Here is a 24444-nt window from a genome sequence, read left to right on the forward strand (position 1 = left end):
ACGCACAAAACAACATTGACCCCGACATTTTCGACATTTCCCATTCAAGAACTGCAGACACTACAATTATAAACAATATGATCGAATGAAATATGCACATTATTTCATCGTCTCTCTTAAGAGATTTTTGTGATCATTCTCTCTCTTTTGAATAATGTTCAGATGTTTGAAATTCTCATGATTGTGATGTTATGACGTCTTCAATGAAATATTAACAAAAGAGTCTATTAGCTTAGTTTATTTTGTTTATAGCGGGTGGTGGGTGCTTTTGGGCGAATGGATGCTAGGGAGACTGTTTTCATTTTCGTTTAGAACTAAATGTTGTTTATTTAAAAAGACCCCAGCAGCAGGTAGACAAAATGTTATTTTTATTGAAAACTAGCGGACCCGGCGAACTTCGTCTCGCTATTAAGGAATAAAATTTCATACAAAAACTCAATTTTCGATTTTTCCAATTTTCCGACTTTTCCAGAGAGATTTTCCAAAATTTTCTTCCGTAAAGACCTTCTCCTCGAAAATACGAATAACTGACAAAAAAATTTACAGAAATCGGCCTAGCCGTTCTCATTTTATGAATTACAGTAGGGGAGAAGTGTAGGTTTGATATCAAGTTGACAGATTTATGGGCCTATTTGATCATTTAAGCTTGTAATAAAAGTTTTGGTAATTAAAACTAATTAGGTCACAGCTTAAAACTTTGGGGGAATGAACATTGGGAGCAATGAACTGAAGGTCATGATGTTTTTTGATTTTTGTTGCATCTTGTTACTAGACAAAAATAAGAGAGGGGGTGAAATGTTACTAATCAGTAAAATATTCATGTAAGTGTGTCTAAAATTTTGGTGATATGTTTTGATTTTTTTGTTGCATCTCGTTACTAGACAAAATAATAAGAGGGGGAATTTTAAAGATTAAAGTGTGTATGGTTTAAATCTCTTGAGTGTCTGTACTTATTATTTATTTTGTAAAGTGTTGAATGTTTTGATTTTTGATGCATCTTGTTACTAAGGGTAAATCTGAGGAGAGAAATGACTAAGAATGAATTGTGTGTTTGTATTTGTTGTATGTACAAATCAGCTAAAAAACCCATGTAAGATTACACTTCATAAAAAATGTACATATTTGAAATGTCTAAATATTTTTTGGGTGGTGATTGTCATTGACTAATTTATGACATGCACTCGTTGTTGTTGTCGTTTTCTGTTACATGTTTGTAAGAAACAGTCAAAGAATTCGTCAATGCATTTGTGGGTATTGTGCACCACCAAATTGATGTTGAAGCTGAACGCAGTATTGTTGTTGTTTTATTTTTCTTTTTAATTTGAAGCTGAGTTCAGCATTTAGTTCTTGTCTTAGTACATCGTTATCAATGTAAATCTTTTTTCTTTCAAATTTAAAAAAGGGGGTAAACGTTTCACAAAGCCTTTCTTATTACAAAATAAATCTCTAAACATCACTTTAAGTTGAGACTTCGACTACAAAGTATTACATTTCAAACTCATATTTTAACAAGTTTTAAATTGTTTCTTTAATATGGCACCAAGAAATTTTGTCTGCAATGTATGCACCAAAAACTTTGCTAGCGGTTATGCTTATAAGAAACATATGCAATCTCACAAAATGTGTCATATATGCAAAGATGTTCTTATCCATTCGCAAGCTCTAAAATTGCACTATGTTTTTGAGCATCCTGGATATGCTCCACTACCAAAACAAGAAGAGCAAACTTTATGGGATTACCAACAAGAACAACAATTTTCACGTCAAATGAGAGATATATATTATCAAGATCAACGAAGTGGACAAATGCAAAATTTATTAACTGAAATGAATAATTGGCAATATAACCATCCATGCAACGGATTATTTGAGAACCAAGAAGTTCTACCAAATCCTCAACAGAATAACCAACATCACCCTCAACAAAACCATCCATGCAATGGATTATTTGAGAACCAAGAAGTTCTACCAAATCCTCAACAGAATAACCAACATCACCCACAACAAAACCATCCATGCAACGGATTATTTGAGAACCAAGAAGTACTACCAAATCCTCAACAGAATGATCAACATCAACCACAACAAAACTTCAATGAATATGTTCAACAAATACAAAATCATTATAACAGGCAAAGTAATCAACCGGATCAACAATATAACCAGCAAACAAGCCAACAATACCACATGCAAAATTGTTCTCATCAATATCGCCAGTATCATAATCAGTTCCAAAACCAACTATTCTATCAGAATCATCAACAAAATATTCAAGAACATCAGCAATTTTATCCACAACAACATCACCAGCAAAATCAACAATATTACCAAAATTTACAACATGAACAACAGCTTCAACATCAATTGAATGGACAGCAGCAACACAACCAACAACACCCAGAACAATTAGAAAATAATAACCAAGACAATTCACAAAAGTATCAATTTTGTGAGTTGTGCAATTTGCAAGTTCTAAAAAAATCATGGTTCAATCATTGTAAAACCAAAAAGCATACAGAAAATAGTAAAACTGTAGTTGAAAAAAATTTCTCTAAAACATGCAGTGGCTTTAGTGAACGCATCCAATCATTTCAGTACAAATTAAATAAGAATACGTTTGATATTGAAGAAGTCTACTCCGAAGCCAACAAACCAATTATTGAACTAATACATTTTTCATTAGCTCGCCACAATGTGCTGAAGTTTAATTTAGAACTTGTAGCGCAATATGTTAGAATTTCTGGAGAAGTGTCTATTTACCATGATTTTAAACATAGCACTAAAATGTGTCAAGTTTCGAGGTGTGATGATATAGAAGAAATATATAAAACACATACTGCCTCTATAAAAAATAAAATGTTTGAGTTTCAAGAACGTGATTCGGGATGGGCTCTAACAAAAATACTGAGTTTGGGGATAAATATCAACAAATCAACACCGCTTAAAGGATCTCAATTTATAAATACACCCAGTGCACTAAGAAGCAGAGGATGTATAAACATTCGCAACCGTGATAAATATTGTTTCAAATATTGTATTTATGCAGCTTTATGCAAAGAGCAACTGAAGAATGCAAATAGGACATCAACTTATAACATTAGTAATATTGAAGATGCACTTATCAGACACACAAATGGAACATTGCTAGATTTTACCGGTTTGAGTTTTCCATTAGAACTTTCAGATATACAAATATTTGAAGAGCGCAATCCTAACATAAGTATAAATGTTTTTGGATTTGATTACAATAAAAACTGGGTTATTGGGCCATATTACGCCACTAAAAAGGAAAAAAACAATCATATTAATTTGATTTTGTTGGAGAACAATGGTAAAGCGCACTACATTTTAGTGAAGAATATTTCAAGGTAAGAAAACAAAAAAAGCAATATTAATATTAAATTGTTAATCACTCTTCATACTTTGTTTATTTTATCTATAGATTGCTAAGAAGCCAGTTAACAAAATCGGAAAGAGAAGTCTTTATTTGCAACCAGTGTTTTTATTATACAACAAACCAGAACTTGATGACACAACATAAGAAAGATTGCAGCTTAGTAATAACGGAAATGCCAGAGCCTGGTAAAGATAAATTAGAATTTAAGAATTTTAAGAATCAAATGGATGTTCCATTTGTTATATACGCAGATTTTGAATGCGTGCTAAAACGCATGAGAGATGCAGGAAACAATATAAACAAACATATCCCATGTGCTTTTAGTTTCCATATAAAATGTAGTTTTGACAGCAACTTAGATAGATTTCATATATATACCGGTAGGGATGCTGCTCAGAAATTTGTTGAACTCTTGGAAAGAGAGTGTAAAGATATTTATAATAAATATCTGAGTGTAAAGCGCCCAATGACACCATTAACACAAAGAGAGGAAGCTTTATTCAAGGATACAATAAATTGTCATATATGTGATAAAGAGTTAGGTAATGACAGAGTTCGTGATCATTGTCACATAACAGGTCAATACAGGGGGGCTGCACATAACGAATGTAATTTGGATTACAAAGTCCCAACATTTATCCCTATTTTCTTTCACAATTTTTCTTCTTACGACTGTCATTTATTCGTGAAAGAACTAATGGATACAATTAAAGGTCAAACATCTATTATTCCCCAGAATAAAGAATTGTATACGTCGTTAAGACATAAAATTCAAATGAGTAAGGGCAAACATCTAGAGTTAAGATTTCTAGATTCTCTTCGCTTTATGGCACATAGTTTAGATGCCTTAGCCAGCTATTGCAAAGATTCACACTTATCGTCTGTTAGAAAACATTTTCCAAATGATAATGAATTCAACTTAATGAGGAGGAAAGGCGTATTTTGCTATGAATATGTTAGTGATTTTGACAAATTAGAAGAAACCGCTCTTCCACCAATAGAATTATTTTATAGCAATTTAAATGAAAAACATTGTAGTGCAGAGGATTATGAACATGCAAAAAAGGTATGGGATGCATTTAATTGTAAAACCATTAGAGATTATATGGAAATATATTTAAAAACTGATGTGCTTCTCCTTACTGATGTTTTTGAAAATTTCAGAAAATCGTGTAAAGATATTCATAAACTAGATCCGTGTCAGTATTACACTGCTCCAGGGCTATCATTTGATGCTATGCTTCGGCATACTAAAGTCAATCTAGATTTATTAACAGACTTAGATATGTTTAATTTGTTCAAGAATGGTATTAGAGGTGGATTAACACAATGCTCACTAAGACATACTAAGGCGAACAATAAATATATGAAAGATTTCAATGAAAATGAACCATCTAGTTATCTGTTATATATAGATGCTAATAATTTGTATGGCTGGGCTATGCAACAATATCTTCCATCAGGAAATTTTGAGTGGGTTGAAACAAAAAATATGATAATTGATCCAAAGTTAATACAGCAATTTAGAGCAAATCAAAATGTTGGATATGTATATTTGGTTGACTTGTCATATCCAAAACATCTCCATGACGCACATAATGATTTACCTTTCTGCCCGGAAAATAAAAAAGTAGGAGGTTCAAAATCTGTAAAACTGATAGCCGATTTTGCTCCAAAACTTAGATATCCCATTCATTATATGCTATTAAAACAATGTCTAGACAACGGATTAATATTAGAAAAGGTTCACAGTGTTGTATCATTTTCACAATCCCCATGGTTAGCGTCATATATTAATAAAAATACAGAAGAAAGAAAAAAGGCAGATAATGATTTCTTAAGGAACTTTTTTAAACTACTTAACAACGCGGTGTTCGGCAAAACTATGGAAAATGTGGATAAACGGAAAGACATAAGACTAGTTACAAAGTGGAAGAATTCAAAGAAAAACAAATTAGGGGCAGGAACGCTAATTTCTCAACCACACTTTCACAGTGTTTCAAAGTTCTGTACCAATTTTTGGGCTATTCAAATGAATCGATTGAAAGTGGTATACGATAAACCTATTTATTTAGGTTTTTGCATTCTAGAATTAGCCAAGTGGAAAATGTACGATTTCCACTATGAATACATGAAAAACAAATTCGGTGAACGTGTCCTTTTGAATTACATGGACACCGACTCTTTCATATACACAATATTTTCTGATGATGTTTACGAAGAAATAAAACCAGACATTGATCAATTCTTTGATACATCAGCCTATGCGGAAGATAACCCATACAACATTCCTCGTCGCAATAACAAAGTTATTGGTATGATGAAGGATGAAAATTGTGGGAAAATTATGCTAGAGTTTGTGGGGTTGGGACCGAAATGTTATTCATATACTGTTGAAGATAGTTATGAAGTGAAGAAAGCCAAAGGTGTTAAGAAATGTGTCATTGGGCATTACACTATAGAAGACTATAAAAACACTTTATATAATGAAGTACCAATCAATGATACTATGCTCACATTTAGATCTAAGTTGCATGAAGTGTATACTAATAAATTACATAAAATAGTTTTAAATTATACAGACACTAAGAGAAAAATAAAATCAGACAAAATTAGTACATATGCTTGGGGTCATGTCGGTATTGAGGATGACTATACATTAGAAATGGATAAAGATTCTCTCAATACTTTACTAGGCGACTTTCCATCAGAAATGGATGTTGCAGGTATTGAGGAAGTAGATGTTCTCAATACTATACTTGGTGATTTTCCATCAGAAATGGATGTTGTAGATATTGAGGATGAAGACACCCTCAATAATTTACTTGGTGATTTTACTCCAGAAATGGAAAATGTTGATTTAAGTATAATCTAATAGCATTAGTTGTAATACTTTAATTTCTGATATATAAAATATTTACTATTTATTTCAATACCAAATACCTTCATTTTATATAAATAAAAAAAATTTGAATTTTAAATGATAACATGTTTTTATTTTATTGGTAATATTAGGTAAGTAAAGAAAATTATATAATGAATAGAAATTGTTTAAAGAATCTTTCGGACAATTCCAGTTAATGGTGTATATTCAATTAAGCGATCATGAAGAATAAGACAGTATGCTGATGTTCCACTTGGGATGGGTGTATTCGTTTCAAATTCCAGTTTTACATCTATTGGACCGCTTTTTATTACTTCATTCTGATGACTAACATCAATTACAACAATTGGTGTTTCTTTGAATTTTTCCCACGATAGAATTGGTTGAGGTTCCTTGAAAAAGTAGTTTTGTTGAAATTTGGCGTACATATCATATAGTACTGCATATCTGTTTTCATCAAATTTTAGGTTTAAGTCATCGTAGGGATATGTTTCTGAGTTTAAATGAACTTTTACATTTACCAAATTGGAGTGAATAAATTCGTTATCTTTTTCTAAAGTTAATAATATAAAACGTGGCCTTTCTCTATTTGTTGATAATTTAACATTCCAATGACATTTTGTTGCACCTTGAAAAGTTGGATTAAAATGACAATCCCAACTCCGAAAAGCAATAGGAAGCGGCTTTCCATTGTTTATTGTTTTCATAATTTGCAGTTTTGTAGGATCTGATAGTTGTATATGAGGTATTCTCCATGTGATATTGGTAATTGTCAAATTTAATTTTTCCTTTGAATCCATCGAATAGTATGCGTTCTTATCTGTTGTACTCCGCAGTATAATAAGATCATGTTTACTATGTAATATAACTTTATTATAATCTTCAGCGAAACCCAACAGCATTTTAAGAGGTAAACAAAAGTTGAATAACCCCATTTTTAAATCAACTCCATTATTCCATCCAGCATTTCTCATTATACTACTTTCTGAGTTAGAAAGGGAAACAAAATTTTTGATGGTACTCGACGTACCTAAATAACGTGTACGATCAATTTCAATACCATTTATTTCATAACGGATTTCATCAAATAAATAAGCTATGCAATTATTGCGTAAACGAGCATTAGGTGACACTTCACCCCCTGGTAATTTTACTGAACCTTCAACATAAATATAACTTTCGCTTGGTAAAACATATAAATCTTGATTTTGAATAGTGATCCTTATTTCATCATTATTTTTAAAAGATTGAATATATGGCATGTAGCTATGATAATCCTTCTTAATAATGGTGTCATCGGAGAGTGGTTTGTCTTCAATATTAAGCATTTCAATCATTTTCCTTTAGACGTAGCTTAATAGATTTTAAAAATAGTTTATTTTTGTCAGTGAGCGTCAATGCTTTAGGTTTGGTTGTCTTTGGAGGAATGTTTGAATAATTCTTCTTTGTTATATATTTATTATATATAATCATCTTGTTATAGGTCTCAAATGTAGACGTAGTGTAATTTCTTCTCCTCGAAAATTAATTAGTCGTTGTTCTTGATCAGCTATCCAAACTTTTAGTGAACTTATTTCTGTAACATTCACTGGTAAATAGATTAGGTTACTGGGTATTTCATCCAATTTATATCCTGGTGGGGCATTTATTCCAAATTCATGTAAAGTATGTACAGGCGCATTATTCATATATGACCCTGTTGTTATATTACATTGTATCTGTATCGCGCATACTCTTAAAATATTTACGGGGAGTTGTGATAAATGTTTCTTGCCAGATTGTAAAATACCTCCACTAAAGCCAAATAGTGAGCATATGGAACGTTCTTTATTAAAATCAATAATATCATGTGATGAATATATTTCGAGTTGTAATGTATTGTTATTGGCATAAATTTCAATAGATTTCGTATCGTTGTTATTTGCGTATGCTTTTTTAATATATTCAACAATATCCTCAAGTTCGTATGAACCAATAGGAATTTCTATTGTTTGGTTACCAATATGAAACAAGTTATTCTCATAATCTACATTTGGTATAGAATTATATGAGTGAAAATCAACTAATGCGCACTCATAATCTTCTTTCAATTGAATTGGTGGAAAATAGTCAGCAGTTAAAACTGAAGACTTTCCGGTTAAAGCCAATGTTATTGACATTGCGAATGCTTGTTTATAAATGAAACGATTTTTTTTAATGTTTAATGTATACATTTTATTGCTTTTTCCTTATAAATAAATTATAATAAATCTTTTTTATATATCCAAGAATTATGTTTATTAGAAAACCCCAACCATTTTACATATACTTTATCATCCTTTGACTTTAAAACTTTCTCTACGAGATAAGTGTTTGGGTAGCGAGTACGTTTTAATTCTTCTTTATAGAATCCGCCTTTGATGGGGTTGCCTTCATAATCTTCCAAGATATAGGTGACAGGGTTTGTTACTTGAATAGACTTTATACGGAAAATCTCTGTACTATAGTTCGGTGTATATCCCTTTTCAAACACATTCTTATATTTGCTTATTCGAACATAATCCCCTATACGATATTTAGATTTAGGGAATATTTTAAGGTGATTATAAACTGTATTCAACAGCATGCTTTCATTATTCTTAGTCACTTTAATGGGCGCCATATTTATAGTGCGATGCTTCCTTCTATTATAATCATCAACCATTTTCTTATATGTATCAATCCAATGATAGGTACCGTTATAAGAAAATTCTCGAAACATTATAGATTTTAAGGTGCGATTAAATCGTTCAACAATAGATGCTTTCATTATGCTATATGTTGAATAGTGATTAATTGAATATTTAATCATAAGTTTTTTAAAATCTTTATTGAAAAATTCTTTGCCATCATCTGTTTGTAAATTCTTAGGTATTCTGCCATCACTCAATATTTTTTCAAATGCATTACAAACGTCGCTAGCACTTTTAGTTTTAATTGCTTCTGCCCAAGCATATTTTGAGAAAGTATCAATAACTGTCAGCAAGTATTTCATTCCTCTGTTTATTGTAGAATAATTCCCCATCTCGACTAAATCTGCTTGCCATAAATCATCTATCCCTTTTGTTATTACTCTTCGACGAGGAAAATGTTTCCTGGCTTGAGAATGGAGTTCGTTTACAATCCTTCTTCTTTCCATTGCTTACTTGTTGAGAACTCTATCGAGAATAATATTTTGCGGTAATGATATAAGCGATCCAACGTTGCGTTGGCCTCTAATATGATGGAGTTGTTTTTTTAAATTATTTATTTCATTTTGTAGATATTTTATTTCAGCTGTTACATCTCTTATTATTATTTCTTTACAGTGTAAGATTTGTGTTTGTAAATAAGCTTTGTTGACTGCGTCATTATTTTCCGATGGCGGCGCCAAGTTTTTAATTTTTTTATTGTTGATATTGAGGTTATGATGCTGGTCAATAGTAATTCCCAAAATTTGTGAAACATTTTTTCTAAAAATATTGGAATTAGAATAGTGACCGAATTTATCAACGCTCATTTCATTATTGATAAGGTTTTCTAAATATCAATGTATTATATTAGCTTCTCTTAACTCTTCGATTATAGATGTGATTTCATTGTCTTGATTTGTATGTCCAGCATTTTTGGATGCTATCAGCAATTGTAAGCGTTCAACTAGTTCATTTGGATCGTCCCAATATATATAGTTTGGTTTATTGAGATTGACAGTCATAAGACCTTCACCAGTGTGAGTGGTTTGAAATAATTTTTTAATTATCTTTAAGTACTTTGCACTTTTATTTCCTCTTATTTGTCCATTAGGTTGATTATTTCTTCGATGAACGCATGTACTTTCCAAAATTTTCTTATATATATCTAATTCATATGAATCGTAGCCGTAAGGGTTTTTATGAAAAAGAAGACTATAGAGACCAGATGATAGAGCCCACGTTTGATTTCCTATCTTTATTTTATCATCCACAAAACATAATTTACTATTTCCAAATTTCCATTCACCATTTTCATCTCGATGAGGGCCATATGTTGTATCAAATTTTTGATTTTTGAATAATTTATTTAAACTGTCAACTCCAATCGAGTACGCTTTTTTGGTTTCTTCGTTCTCTTCTTCTCCTTCGGAATAAAATGTTTCGTCATTGGAATCATCTTCTCTCTCACTTTCTTGTTTTACTTCTTCTTTTGTTTTAAAGAATTCTTCTTTTTTAATTGTATCCATAGACTTTTTCATATCATTTAATTTTATATGAGATAGTTTAACAACATCCTTCAGTGGTTTTACTATGGGTTTAAATGTATATTCCAATCTTTTCCCCATTTCATCTTCTCCTTGCTTAATTGATTGAAATTTTCTTTTTAGAATGCTTCGCGATTTAATAAGATCTTTCAAAACGCTTTCATTCATTTTGGAATTTAGTTGCTGGCTTGGTTGATCGTTTCAAGGGGTTATGCAAGTCGAGCTGTTTGTAATGAATAGGTCGGTTCAAGCGGTTAACAGGGAGCTGTTTGTAATGAACAGATCGGTTCAAGCGGTTAACAGGGAGCTGTTTGTAATGAACAGGTCGGTTCAAGTGGTTAACTGGGAGCTGTTTGTAATGAACAGGTCGCTTCAAGCGGTTAACTGGAAGCTGTTTGTAGTAAACAGATCGGTTCAAACGGTTAACTGGATGCTGTTTGTAATGAATAGGTAGGTTCAAGCGGTTAACAGGGAGCTGTTTGTAATGAACAGGTCGGTTCAAACGGTTAACTGGATGCTGTTTGTAATGAACAGGTCGGTTCAAGCGGTTAACAGGGAGCTGTTTGTAATGAACAGGTCGGTTCAAGCGGTTAACAGGGAGCTGTTTGTAATGAACAGGTCGGTTCAAGCGGTTAACAGGGAGCTGTTTGTAATGAACAGGTCGGTTCAAACGGTTAACTGGATGCTTTTTGTAATGAACAGGTCGGTTCAAGCGGTTAGCAGGGAGCTGTTTGTAATGAACAGGTCGGTTCAAGCGGTTAACAGGGAGCTGTTTGTAATGAACAGGTCGGTTCAAGCGGTTAACAGGGAGCTGTTTGTAATGAACAGGTCGGTTCAAGCGGTTATACTGAAAGCTGTTTATAATGAATGGGTCGGTTTAAGCGGTTATATCGGCAGCTGTTTTCATTTTCTGTTTAAATATTAATAAATACATCAAATCCCTTTCTATAGCGACCATTCATAATGCTATCATCTTTACTTATAACCAAAAATCCATATTTATCTTTCCAACATTCTCGACAAATCTCAGTAAATTTATGAAACGACATGTCGCCGCCAACATGTTCATTAAAAATGTGTTTCATATTTACATTATCTTGTTTAAAAATTATGAGGAAGTTTGCATTGTCTCTTATTAGATGTTTAGGAATTCGTGTATATGTTTGACATAAATAAAAAGAATCTATATTTTTATGTCTCCCCATACAGAAATAAGCGCGAATGTTGTTTTGTTTCTCGCAGGCAACATCATCAAATATCATTATAGAATTTTCTTCAGCATCATTTGGTTGTATAACATCAGCGTTCTCGGAAAATGTATGATACCCCATCCCTTTTATTGGTGAAATTAGTTCTTCTAAATATTTATATTTGGGTTGATGAAGCGATTTTGAATATAAATATATATTTTTAAATTTTAACCCATTAGGGCTTTCAATTAAACTAATCATAATATTAGTTTTTCCACAATTTGATGGCCCAACTATTACAGCTCTAATAGAGTTTGGTAATAATTGGCTATGCCTGGAATTTTTGTTAGAATTTTGTATAAAATCAAAGTTTTTCACATTAATATGTTTATCTTGCTTCACCAAACGCATTTTGGAGACTGTACTTTTTTCTTTCGATTCATAAAACTATATATAAATATTTATCATTTACATTTTTTCTTTTTTCTATTTAGATCATTCATAACAATATAAAATGATTGTTTATAACAAAAATAAATTTAATTGCCATCGAATCATTCAAGGAAGAGGATTACTTAATAACATTATAAATTCACTTCCATTTGAACTTCACTTGCCTGGTTATCAATATTGCGGTCCGGGTACAAAGTTGGAAAAAAGATTAAAAAGGGGTGATAACGGCATAAATGGTCTAGATTCTGCATGCAAACTACATGACATTGAATATTCCAAAACTACAGATATAAATCTAAGAAATAAAGCTGATAAAGAACTAGCTGAACGTGCTTGGGAGCGAGTAAAAGCTAAAGATAGTACTTGGGGCGAAAAATTAAGCGCATATTTAGTCACCAACACTATGAAAGCCAAATCTAAATTAGGCATGGGTATATCCAAAAAGAATATATGCAAAAATAAAATATTTTCTTCGGCTGTCAAAAATGCAACAACGATTTTGAAAAAGAAGAAACCAACCAGTATCAACTCTGCTATAAAAATTGCTCGCCAAGCCATAGGTAAATCATTCAAGGGGAATGTATCAAATGTTGTTATCCCTAGAGTAATACGAGTACCAAAAATTGGTGGCTTTCTACCGATAATACCTATATTAACAGCTCTCAGCGCTGTTGGAGCTTTGGCCACTGGTGGATCATCTATAGCTAAAGCAGTAAACGCAGCGAAAAATGCAAAGAAACGACTTGAAGAAAATATTCGTCATAACAAAACAATGGAGAATATTGCAATTGGTAATGGACTTTACCTCAAACCATTTAAAAGAGGAATGGGGATTATATGCAAGACAAAAAACTAATAAGCCAGCTACCCAATAGACCTCTAACCGATGCTGATATTAAAATATTTGGTAAAAAATATATACCACATTTTAGAGGGGTTTTCATGAGAGACAGACTCCCTAAAAAACCACATGCCATTGAATCTGGAGTAGTAAACCTAGATTCGTCTTCTGGACCTGGCACTCATTGGGTAGCGTACCACACTAACAACGAAAGATCAGAATACTTTGATAGTTTTGGTAATCTGCAACCACCTTTAGAAATAATACGATATTTAGGTGATAATATAACATACAATTATATACGAAAACAGAAATTTAACACATTTAACTGTGGACATTTATGTTTAGAATTCTTGCTGAATTTGTAAATCAAGAAATAAAATATTAAGTAAACTTTTTTTTTAAAAGCAATAATTATGTATTTTTATTTACAAATTTATATATTAAGTATGTATAAAAAAATGTAAGAAATGTTAATAAAAATATAAAAAACATTAAAAATGTATCCATTTTAAAACTTTTTAATATTAATGCTGCTGTAGGACCTGAATTTAAATCACACTGCTCTGTGATAGTAATATTATGTGCTCCACATGTATCAAAATTTTTTTCTGGTAAAAGTTTATTTAATTCTTTAAGATTTGTTGCGATATTGTTGGTTGTATTTCTCCTCATCAGGGCACAGTTACTTGACCAGCGAATATGTTCTGAAATTGGAGAATCAGTTTCTTTCCAACAACAAATTTCCACTCCGCAAAAATAACATGCAACCCTATCTGATTCACCAGTGTAATAAAATCCAATCATAGCCAACACTTTGGGATCTTGATATGTTAGTGGCCAGGAATCAAATGTTTTCAATCGTGCGTCCTCCCTGTGAAAGCGTTCCTCAAGGAAGTTTACAGATTTTAAATTTTCAAAACCAGAGAAATGCATCTTTATAGTAATACTTATTCTTGAACACTAATATTTTAGAAAAGATTGGACCCTCTTTTTATAGAAATAAAAGTAAAATTGAATGTGTCATTTTTTGTTTTCATTTGTTTATTTATTTTTATTATTTCTTAAATGTAATTCTTTAAATGGGGGAATAATAGAAATTTTCATGCTTTAGTTCCAGCTTGTATGAATTGTTATCGTTTCCTTCGCGTAAAATTTTCTTTATAATTGAAAATTCTCCATTATTTAATTTGGTTACAGCTTCATCTCCAAGTGAAAGGAATCTGGCTGGAAGATATAATATTTTATCACCCAACTTTAAAACAATTTTCATTCCAAACTTGGTTTGTGTTTTATACGCTCCACTGATTCCATATTCTATGTTAGCTTCCATATCCTTTATACAGAGTGTTTTTTTAAAGTTGAGACCGTTGAAAGAATTTACAAGTTCTACGCTGGAATTCATCGTTGTGAGACTTAATTTGGAATGTATACTTCTATCAAAATATGACAACTATTTATATAAAAATTCAGTCACACTTACATATATTTAACATAATTTAACCCAAAACTGTTTCTGCTTCGCTGCTTCATTATAATAATTTTTTGTATTATTAAACAAAATCAAGAAACATTAGACAATATCCACAAAAGTATTCAAGATGAATTGATTCAAATTCTTTAACCGTTTCTTACAAAAATGTAACAGAAAAACAACAACAACAAACATTACACAATACCCACAAATGTATTGAAGATGAATCGATTGACGAATTCTTGGTCATTTCATACAAACAAAAAAAAAAAAAAAAAGACATGTAACAGAAGACAACAACAAGTGTATTTCATAAATCAGTCAATGACAATCACCACCCAAAATATTTAGCTTCTTAGTACAAATCATACTTTACAATAACAGCAAGGGTATTTAGCTGCTTTGTACAAACCATACTTACAGCAAATACACACACACATACAATTAATTCTTAGTCATTCCTCCCCTCAGATGTATGCCAAGTAATGAGATGTAACAAGATTCAAAACATACCGCACTTTACAAATTAGGTGATTAGTAAAATTTCCCCCTCTTATTTTTTGTCTAGTAACGAGATGCAACAAAAAAAAAAAATCAAAACATATCACCAAAATTTTAGACACACTTACATGAATATTTTACTGATTAGTAACATTTCACTCCCTCTCTTCTTTTTGTTTAGTAACAAGATGCAACAAAAATCAAAAAACATCATGACCTTCAGTTCATTGCTCCCAATGTTCATTCCCCCCAAAGTTTTAAGCTGTGACCTAATTAGTTTTAATTACCAAAACTTTTATTACAAGCTTAAATGATCAAATAGGCCCATAAATCTGTCAACTTGATATCAAACCTACACTTCTCCCCTACTAATTACTATACATTTTTTACACCATTTTTATACCCTACACCACTATGTGGTAAGGGGTATTATGTGTTAGTGCATTTGTATGTAACATACAAAAGGAAGCGAGATAGACCCATAGTTCCTTCTAGGGATATACATAGAATCACTTTCTGAGTCGATTTATGCCTGTCCGTCCGTCCGTCCGTCCGTTCGCAACATACAGGTCGCATTTGTTGACCGATTTCGCTGAAAATTGGGGAATACCATTTTTTTAGCCGTCGGAAGATCAAGTTCGAAGATGGGATATATCGCTCCACGTTTTGGTATAGCCCCCATATAACGGTACCCCCCGATTTACGGTATTTTGACGTTTTCAGCTACATTTTCAGACCGATTTGGCTATAATTTGACATTTAGGGTTCTTAAGTGTCAATTAACATATATAACAAAACTTGTGGACATAGGTCCACGTTTTGGTATAGCCCCCATATAACGGTACCCCCCGATTTGCGGTATTTTGACGTTTTTAGCTACATTTTCAGACCGATTTAGCTATAACTTGTCATTTAGGGTTCTTAAGTATCAATAAACTTATATAACAAAAGTTGTGGACATAGGTCCACGTTTTGGTATAGCCCCCATATAACGGTACCCCCCAATTTACGGTATTTTGACGTTTTTAGCTACATTTTCAGACCGATGTAGCTATAATTTAACATTTAGGGTTCTTAAGTTTCAATAAACTTATATAACAAAAGTTGTGGACATAGGTCCCCGTTTTGGTATAGCCCCCATATAACGGTGCCCCCCGATTTACGGTGTTTTGATGTTTTTAGCTACATTTTCAGACCGATATAGCTATAATTTGACATTTAGGGTTCTTAAGTGTCAATAAACTTATATAACAAAAGTTGTGGACATAGGTCCACGTTTTGGTATAGCCCCCATATAACGGTACCCTCCGATTTGCGGTATTTTGACGTTTTTAGCTACATTTTCAGACCGATGTAGCTATAATTTGACATTTAGGGTTCTTAAATGTCAATAAACTTATATAACAAAAGTTGTGGACATAGGTCCACGTTTCGGTATAGCCCCCATATAACGGTACCCCCGATTTACGGTATTTTGACAGTTTTAGCTACATTTTCAGACCGATGTAGCTATAATTTGACATTTAAATTTATTAGGTCTATAAATAAATGTACCAAATTATATCGAAATCGGTTCATATTTGGATATAGCTCCCAAATATATTTTCGGCCGATTTGACGTATTTGCTGAAAACACGCTATTTACGTGCAATTTTGATGAAATTTGGAATGTGTGACTGAATTTAGTCTAGAAATAAGTGTAACAACTTATATCGAAATCGGTTCAGATTTGGATATAGCTCCTAGGTATATTTTCGCCCGCTCTGTCTAATTTTGATGAAATTTGGGATGTGTATATATATGTATATAAATCAGTTCAAATTGATACATATCTCCTATATTTTACATATTCACAGTGGTGTAGGGTATCATATAGTCGGCCCCGCCCGACTATGATCCTTTCCTTACTGGTTATATATATAGATAATGATGTAGCTGCTGTTGTTAAAACAAAGTGAGCGCCAGTATTTTGTATTACATTTAGGTATTATTAGTTGGCTAATTAATAAATGGACGGCGGTGGAAAGTGTGCTATAAGTTTGTATTAACCAATGTTCATGTAATATCGCGAAATATTCGCCCTAAACTTTTCTTTTGTTATGCCAATGTTCGATAAGATAAGCAATGTGTGTCCGTCCGTCTGTCCATCCATTATAAATAGTAATCCAATTCCAGGCCACAATTATGGACCTATCAATACGAAATTTTGTACGGAGTTCAACCAGTATAGACACCTATGTTGTTGTTTTAGCAACGCAAATGTGTTGGTACGTATATTTTATTCAGTTATCTGTCCTGCATGTCTACTAGATCATGTCATAGACAACATCTTGTTGTGTTGATGTACCGGTAAAAGATGGTCCACTTGTTGCAGTTCTCAGCGCGGCATTCTGGCAGGTTTGAAGAGTCTCTTGCTGCGTCGCGCTAACCTTCGCATAGCACACTGTTGCTTATAATAGGTCAAGAAGGTCAAATGCTGCGGCCTGATAACCCTGTTCCCACTTCTGATCTTGTCGCAAATATGTAGCTGTGAATTGCGCCGACGACTTAAACATGCTGTCGAACGTTACACCCAATATCTTGGTGTAGCTAGTGGTCAGAATCAGGACAGCATCGACCTATATGTTCAGGGGGTGCCGCATTTCAGCCGTGCAGGTGGTGAACAGTGCGGCAGTGAATTTAGCGGCAGATAGTTTCATATACCTCAAATGGAAGAACTGCACTATGTCAGCTATGTAGACATTTAACCTATAACATACATATGTCGACGCCAAGATCGTACAATCATCAGCATACATTACGATCTCTATGCTGTATTCAGGGTGTGGAATTTCAGAAAGGTAGAGGTTAAACAGTTTCAGAGATATCACCCCGCTTTTATTAAAATAAATTCGAATAGGGACTAACCTAAAACTTCCCCAGTGGAAGTGAGCATTTGCATCACATCCCATTACCAGAAATAACGTAAAGGGCAAAACTCAATCAGCTCGTCGCTTGCTTTGTTCACTTTGCTTTCGTCATTTCTAGTAATAGAATAAATGACAAAGGGCAACCAAGTTCGAATTTGTCTCGGTCGTTCTTTATTCTTTTACAAGAAATGAATGTTATTGTAAGGAAGATAAAGAGTTCGACAGCCGTAAGGAGTTGACCAGTCGGACTGGAGGCCCCTGTTTTGCTTCTGGATCAACGTTAACACCTCTGCCACATCCCAGTCAGGAGATGGATTTCGTCAGTCAAGATCGCAACCTTCAAGCTAGCTGGCCATCCCAAAGTGTGTCAAAGACATTCACTGCCTGAGTGAGGAAATCTCTCTATTCCTCGTTCTGACAGTTGATGATGTCAGGGCATTAAGCCTTATAAACATATGCCAAAACCGATCTCCCTTTCGTCCACCTCATCAGAAGGTATGACCTTCCTCACACGATTTATTACTACCTACCAGTTATCCTCACTGATCCTGCCATCCAAAGTGTGTCAAAGACAATCACTACCTTAGTGAGGAAATCTCTCTATTCCTCGTTCTCACTGTTGATGATGTCAGGGCATTAAGCCTTATAAACATATGACGTGCCAAAGCCGATCTCCCTTTCGTCCACCACATCAGAATTGATGATTTTTTACTAGCTACCAGTTATCCTCACTGATCCTGCCTTCATGATCAGATTTATTAACGATTGCTACCTGAAGATCATCTAGGCGCGATGTAGACTTATGTCTCACCACGGCTACCTTTACAGACTTTCCCAGATTGAGTTCTTCTTAAAGCCTGGCGAGCAGCCAGTTTCGCAAATAAGGACGACTACGATCCACCATCCTCTTTTAATCTGCCGTGACGTTGATGCACCGTCAGTCCCTTCAGACACTTGATTTTTCGTCTCACCATCCCCTCTCCTCCTTCCAGCTCTAACTTTCGCAGAATGACTAGATCTGTTAGGATATGCCGACTTTTCAGTGATTTGTCATCACTTTAACTTTGATCAGTTCCTGCCGTAACGTTTTTTTCGGGCCGTCGGAGTCGGGTTGCCGACCCAGCTGCAAGCACCACTGGTGTCCACAAGGGACTCGAGCAGGTTGTTACCCGATTTCCATTTTTACCTGGAACCGGCCTCATCATCACACCTCTTGGGCTGGAAACTACGACCGTATCAGTACGATCTACAGTAAACGCTTCTCAGCGTGACGATATTTTCTCTCGAATTCAATCTCGGAATTTCGCATGGGTGTGAGTGATGTACTCGGGTTTCTCCAAATAAATTTGGTGCAGTACTGCACTGTCCTTTGTATATTTCCTCTCCCTGGCCTTTCTGCTCGTAGTGCTTGGGTATGTTGGGGAGAAGAGGGTAAGGTCAACAGCCTTATCCATCAGTGTGTCCTGCCCGGGAAGGGTGGACATATCGGTTCAAAATCTCGCCGCTAAAGGCGAGCAAGGGCAACATATATCAAATTTGTCTTTATTCTTTTATCAGATATGAGGTCCAAGTTTACTGAATCGTAGGATGTGTTTACGGCTTGAATGCATAGCATTTCTGACAGCGACCATTGTCGGCGTAGATTTGACGTCCCTGCTCGAATTTGCGTATTTGCACCAGGCGCAGCGTTATCTTCAACGAGAGCATTCTCTTTTGTTTTGGTGTTTCGGAAATGATATAGTCCATTATTAAAGGCCTACGTACATAAGCTACCTCGCCTACTTGCCTTGCTTTCCTGCTTCATTTCTGACATAATAAAAATAAAAGAATAAAGAAGGGCGAGCAAATTTCTAACTGGATTTCCCTTTTCTTTTTTATTCTTTTATCAGAAGCAAGCAAGGTAAGCAGGCAAGGCAGCTAATGTACTCAGTCCTTAAGACTCAGCAACTAAACAACTACTACATGTTGAGGCGCCCAGGTATCAACAAGACTGCAAACCAGAAACACCGATGGACACGTGGTCGATTAACACCCCGGTATTAAGCCGAAAACGCATGCAAGATTTCAGTCAATTTGGACGTCATTTCTGATAAAAGTATAAAAGAACAAAGACAAAATAGATCATTTTTTATTATACCCACAGCATTTAAGGCCTGGGTACATAAGCTGCCTCGCCTGATTGCCTTGCTTTCCTGCTTCATTTCTGACATAATGAAAATAAAAGAATAAAGAAGAAAAGGGCAAACTAGTTCGAAATTGGCTCGGCCTTCTTTATTCTTTTATCAGAAGCAAGCAAGGCAAGCAGGAGAGGCAGCTTAAGTACCCAAGCCTTAATGGTTTTAGACGCAAAGTATGTTTGGACGAAATCCGTTTCAGACAATTTGGAGTTGATTAAGCCATGTCCGTCCATCTGTCTGGCTGGAGCACACGATAACTCTCGAACGGAACAACCGATTCGGTTAAAATCTTGGCTTCGGTCGAAGATGGGTTATATGAGTCCACTACTTCCGGTACCTACCCACAAAAGTTCGAAAACGTTCGGAAAATTTGTACGCACGATAACTCTTGAAGGGAGTAACCGATTTCCTCCATACTTTGCACATGGTGAAATGTCTACCAGGCTTAGATGAGGTTCCAATATGGACTCAATCGGTTCATTCCTCCGACCTCCTCACAATGTTTCGGAAAAGTTAAGTTTAAAACCTGCTCTCGAATCGGTTTGGTTTTTGTTGTAACAACTTGTATTCACTGCCCCCCATACGACGGTACAAGTATCATCAAGAGCAAGTCTGTACTTCCTGAGAAAATAGCTTAAAAGGTGCAAAAACCCTATGACACCGCGTGTAGTGGTTGGAGCGCAAGATAACTCTCGAACGGATCTGCCGATTCGCTCCAAAATTTGGCCTTCGTAATATTTTGTCTAAACATAGTTTAAGTTCGAAGATAAGCCATATCGATCCACTCCTTCAGGTACTTCCACACAAAAGTTCAAAAATGTTCGGGAAAATTGTGCGCACGGTAACTATTGAATAGAGCGACCGATTTGGTCCATACTTTACACATCCTAATATATCTATCAGATATAGTTCAGGTTCGAATGTGGACTGTATTTTTCCACTCCTTAGGGTACCTCCCACACAAAATTTCGGATATGTTCAGTTTAAGACCTGCTCTCGAATCACTTTCATTTTTGTTGAAGCTACTTGCATTCGCTGCCTCCATTACGACGGTAAAAGTTTTTTCAGGGAAAAGTTCATGCTTCTTGAAAAAAAAAAAAACAAAAAACAGCTCGAAAGGTGGTGAAAGGAAAAACCCCTATAGCACCATATGTAGTGGCTGGAACTCGAACTGATCAACCGATTTGGTCCAAAATTTACCTTCGTCATTTTTTGTCCCAACTTAGTTTCAGTTCGAAGAGGGGCAATACCGCTCCACAACTTCCGGTACTTCCCCCCAATATTTAAAAATGTCAATAAAATGGTATGCCCCATATCCCTTGAACGGGGCAACTAATTTGGTCCAAACTTCGGATCCCTAATATTTTGTCCAAATTTAGTTTAACTTCTAAAATGGCCCAAATTGGTCCTCTCCTTAGGCCCCGGCACATAAGATCCGTTGTGTGACGCGTGGAGCTTTAAACAACAACCACATGAAAAATCTGTCAGTGATGCCAAGTTTGTTATTGAAGTTTTCATGTGGTTGTTGTAACGCGGTACTCAACGATCGTATGTCCAGAGCCCTTTAGGGTACCTCCGTGGAATATTGAATTCACCAATTTGTTAGCAACAAAATCACTCCTGCTTTTTCATCAGGAGCAAGTCTGTACTTCTGACAAAATCACTCCTGGTTTTTCAACCGGGCTTGAGACCGGCTTCGGCGTGTGTGTTAAAAACTACATACGTAAGACTGCATGCTAGAACTGTAAATACCTCGGTACATAAGTAGCAAAATTTGAACTAGTTGGTCCTTTGCCTTTTATTATGTTACCAGAAATAACTTAAGTGAAGCAGAAAATTAAGCGAAGATCTGAATGGGCTTTGGCCTTTCGGGTTCCCAGTTGTCAAAAACTTCTCCATCACAAATTGTGGGCATATGTATAACGTCACCGCCCGAGGTCTAAGTCCATATTTACATTAGCCAATTTTCCTTGCGGCAATTGTCAATTTGTAGGTGAGAAAGGGTGTTAAGAGGCAAAGGGTTACCATATGCCTCACCCGTCTTCATCAAACTGACAATTGCCGCAAGGAAAATTGCTTGTGATCTGTTCCAGAACTGCAAGAATCTACTAATTTTTACTACTTTTCCGATAACATAAGGAAAAAATTTATCTGTTCCATAAACTGCAAGAAGCTACTACTTTTTTTATGAATTTAAAAGGGAAATATGTTTCCCGTGTTTGAGAGATATCGCCACAGCAAAAAGCTACTACTTTTTACTACGATAACATTTTTTCCTTTATGTTATCGAAAAAATTAGTAAAAGTTAGGAAATTCTTGCAGTATTGGAACAGACCAATTGTTATCGTAGTAAAAACTAGTAGATTCTTGCAGATTCTGGAACAGAGCAATAACATAAATATGGACTAAATTATATACGAAAATAATTTGTCAATGTTCTAATCTGAAAATATACTTTTCTCTATAATTTCAGCGCACAGAATATGTAAAGTATGCCAAAGTATTTCCCATAACGGCACTTTTTGGCGTCAAAATCCCCTCGAAATGGTATCGACGTTCCGTTGGTGTACTGGAAATTGTATGTGGTTTGGCCATGGCACTTATTCCATACCGTAAGCCAAATGCGAATTAAAATCCGCAAAAAATACAACAAAATCATTAAATTTGTTCATTTTATTTACAGATAAAGTAAAGAATGCTGCCAATATTACGCTCCTAGTACTTATGCTCCTTGGCATTTATCAACATTGGATGGTGAGTGATCCGTTTGAACGTTCCGGACCAGCGTTGGTATTTACATTTATGTTGGGTGGACGTTTAGTCGTTTGGTATCAGGTAAGTTTGAATACAACATAATAAATGCCTGTTCCAGAACCTGCAAGAAGCTACTATTGTTTACTATGATAACAAGTTTTCCTTTATAATATCGAAAAAATAGTAATAATTAGTATATTCTTGCAGTACTGGAACAGACCATAAATGTTTCGTTGAAACTAATATTTGTCCTTACCTCTACAGACAAGCCGCAAAGAAGCTGAACAAATCGCTCAAGCCCAAGCACAAACAAATGGTGTCAAACAGGACTAAAATGTTATTTTATTATTGTTTTTTGATACAACAATCATAGATGTGGGAGCAGTAGGATTCATAACAACTAATTTTGTTGTGCGTAATCGGTCTCACAATATGCAACTGGTTTCTTCGTCTCAAATCACTCAATTGACTCAAATTTTAAGAATTGTTTAAAACACATAAAACAGTACATTTTTCGAAAAAGAAAGAACAGCAATAGCATTTCGTACTATTCACAGACTCATTATCTTCACTAAAAATTAACTGAAAATGAAAATATATCATTGAACACTTGTAACGAAATACAAATATGAAAAATAAATAAAAAATGTTCAATAAAATATAAATGATTTATTAATTTCTTTATCCTTATGTTTGACTGGGTTGGACTTATCTCCCAAGACTTCAATGGGTGATTAAAGCTTTCAGCTCCACAAGACTATAGACCAATTGGTCCTTCGACCAAAAATATATCCAACGTTTCAGTAAAGTTTCGCGGTATTTCTCATAAAAGAATAAAAAAAATGATTTGTATTCCCCTTGCCTTTTTATTCTTTCATCAGAAAAGACGCCCATTTTTTTGGAAACGTTGGATGTGTTTTCAGCTTTCTTCAGGACAAATCAGTAGAAACCGCCTTACATGAGTTGGTAGGGCACGTTGAGAAGAATATGGAAGATTTTACCCTTACTTTGGCGGCCTTTCTAGATATAGAGGGGCCCTTGAGTAATGTAAAGCTGGAATGCATCCCTAATGCTCTCATCCTAGTGGAATCGATTGATGAGATGCTGAAAAGCAGAAATTTCAATTCGCGCAAAAGAGAGAGTTCCGTGAGGAAACCGCAGGGTGGGTTTTCTCACGTCTACTCTGGCTTCTGTGACAATTTAAAATTTAAATTGTTGGGTGTTTGGAGCTCGTACAGTTCACCAGAAAACGCTAAATTCCCAAATTCCACCCAACAGTTTTGGACGGAGTTGCGGAAGCTAAATACCTCGGTACAATCCTATACCAACGTTTGACATGGAATAGGAATTCCGAAGAGCGGAAAAGAAAAGTCTTATTGCACTCTACTTCTGTAAAAACTTGATGTAAGTGAACTGAAATATAATGATCTTGGCAGAAGTCATAGATTGGTTGTATGTAACTGAGTTCTTTCGTCTTTAAACCTATGGTGGACTTGAAAATAAGGCACTACTGACCAAACTATCAAGTGTCAAAAGCCTGTGTCAGTCCTAATTGCTGAAGCAGTCAAAAACACTAGTCAGACAGTTTTAAAAGTCATCGTGAACATAAAACCTCGTGATATTCTAGGCC

At 34.6% G+C, this 24444-nt stretch overlaps 2 protein-coding genes and 1 long non-coding RNA gene across 3 annotated transcripts in view; 2 read left to right on the forward strand and 1 right to left on the reverse strand.

Annotated features, from left to right (window-relative positions):
* LOC141394689 (novel acetylcholine receptor chaperone) overlaps positions 1 to 23473 on the forward strand; it is a 33748-nt gene extending 10275 nt beyond the window's left edge. The window contains exons 3-5 of the mRNA XM_073969467.1: positions 22534 to 22672; positions 22744 to 22895; positions 23079 to 23473. Coding sequence (XP_073825568.1) covers positions 22534 to 22672; positions 22744 to 22895; positions 23079 to 23147 — 360 coding nt within the window. The 3' untranslated portion in view covers positions 23148 to 23473. The remainder of the gene's footprint in view (positions 1 to 22533; positions 22673 to 22743; positions 22896 to 23078) is intronic.
* Positions 1 to 24444, reverse strand: part of LOC141394700 (zinc finger matrin-type protein 5) — a 345637-nt gene that overhangs the window by 247915 nt on the left and 73278 nt on the right. The gene's annotated exons all lie outside the window — the stretch shown is intronic.
* LOC141394690 (uncharacterized) lies at positions 1547 to 6378 on the forward strand. The gene is made up of 2 exons (XR_012410474.1): positions 1547 to 3368; positions 3443 to 6378. It is a non-coding gene; the product is annotated as an uncharacterized lncRNA (long non-coding RNA).

This window comes from Musca autumnalis, unplaced genomic scaffold, assembly GCF_047663935.1.
Source record: "Musca autumnalis isolate F117 unplaced genomic scaffold, ASM4766393v1 scaffold_2, whole genome shotgun sequence".
Classification (NCBI taxonomy): Eukaryota; Metazoa; Arthropoda; class Insecta; order Diptera; family Muscidae; genus Musca; species Musca autumnalis.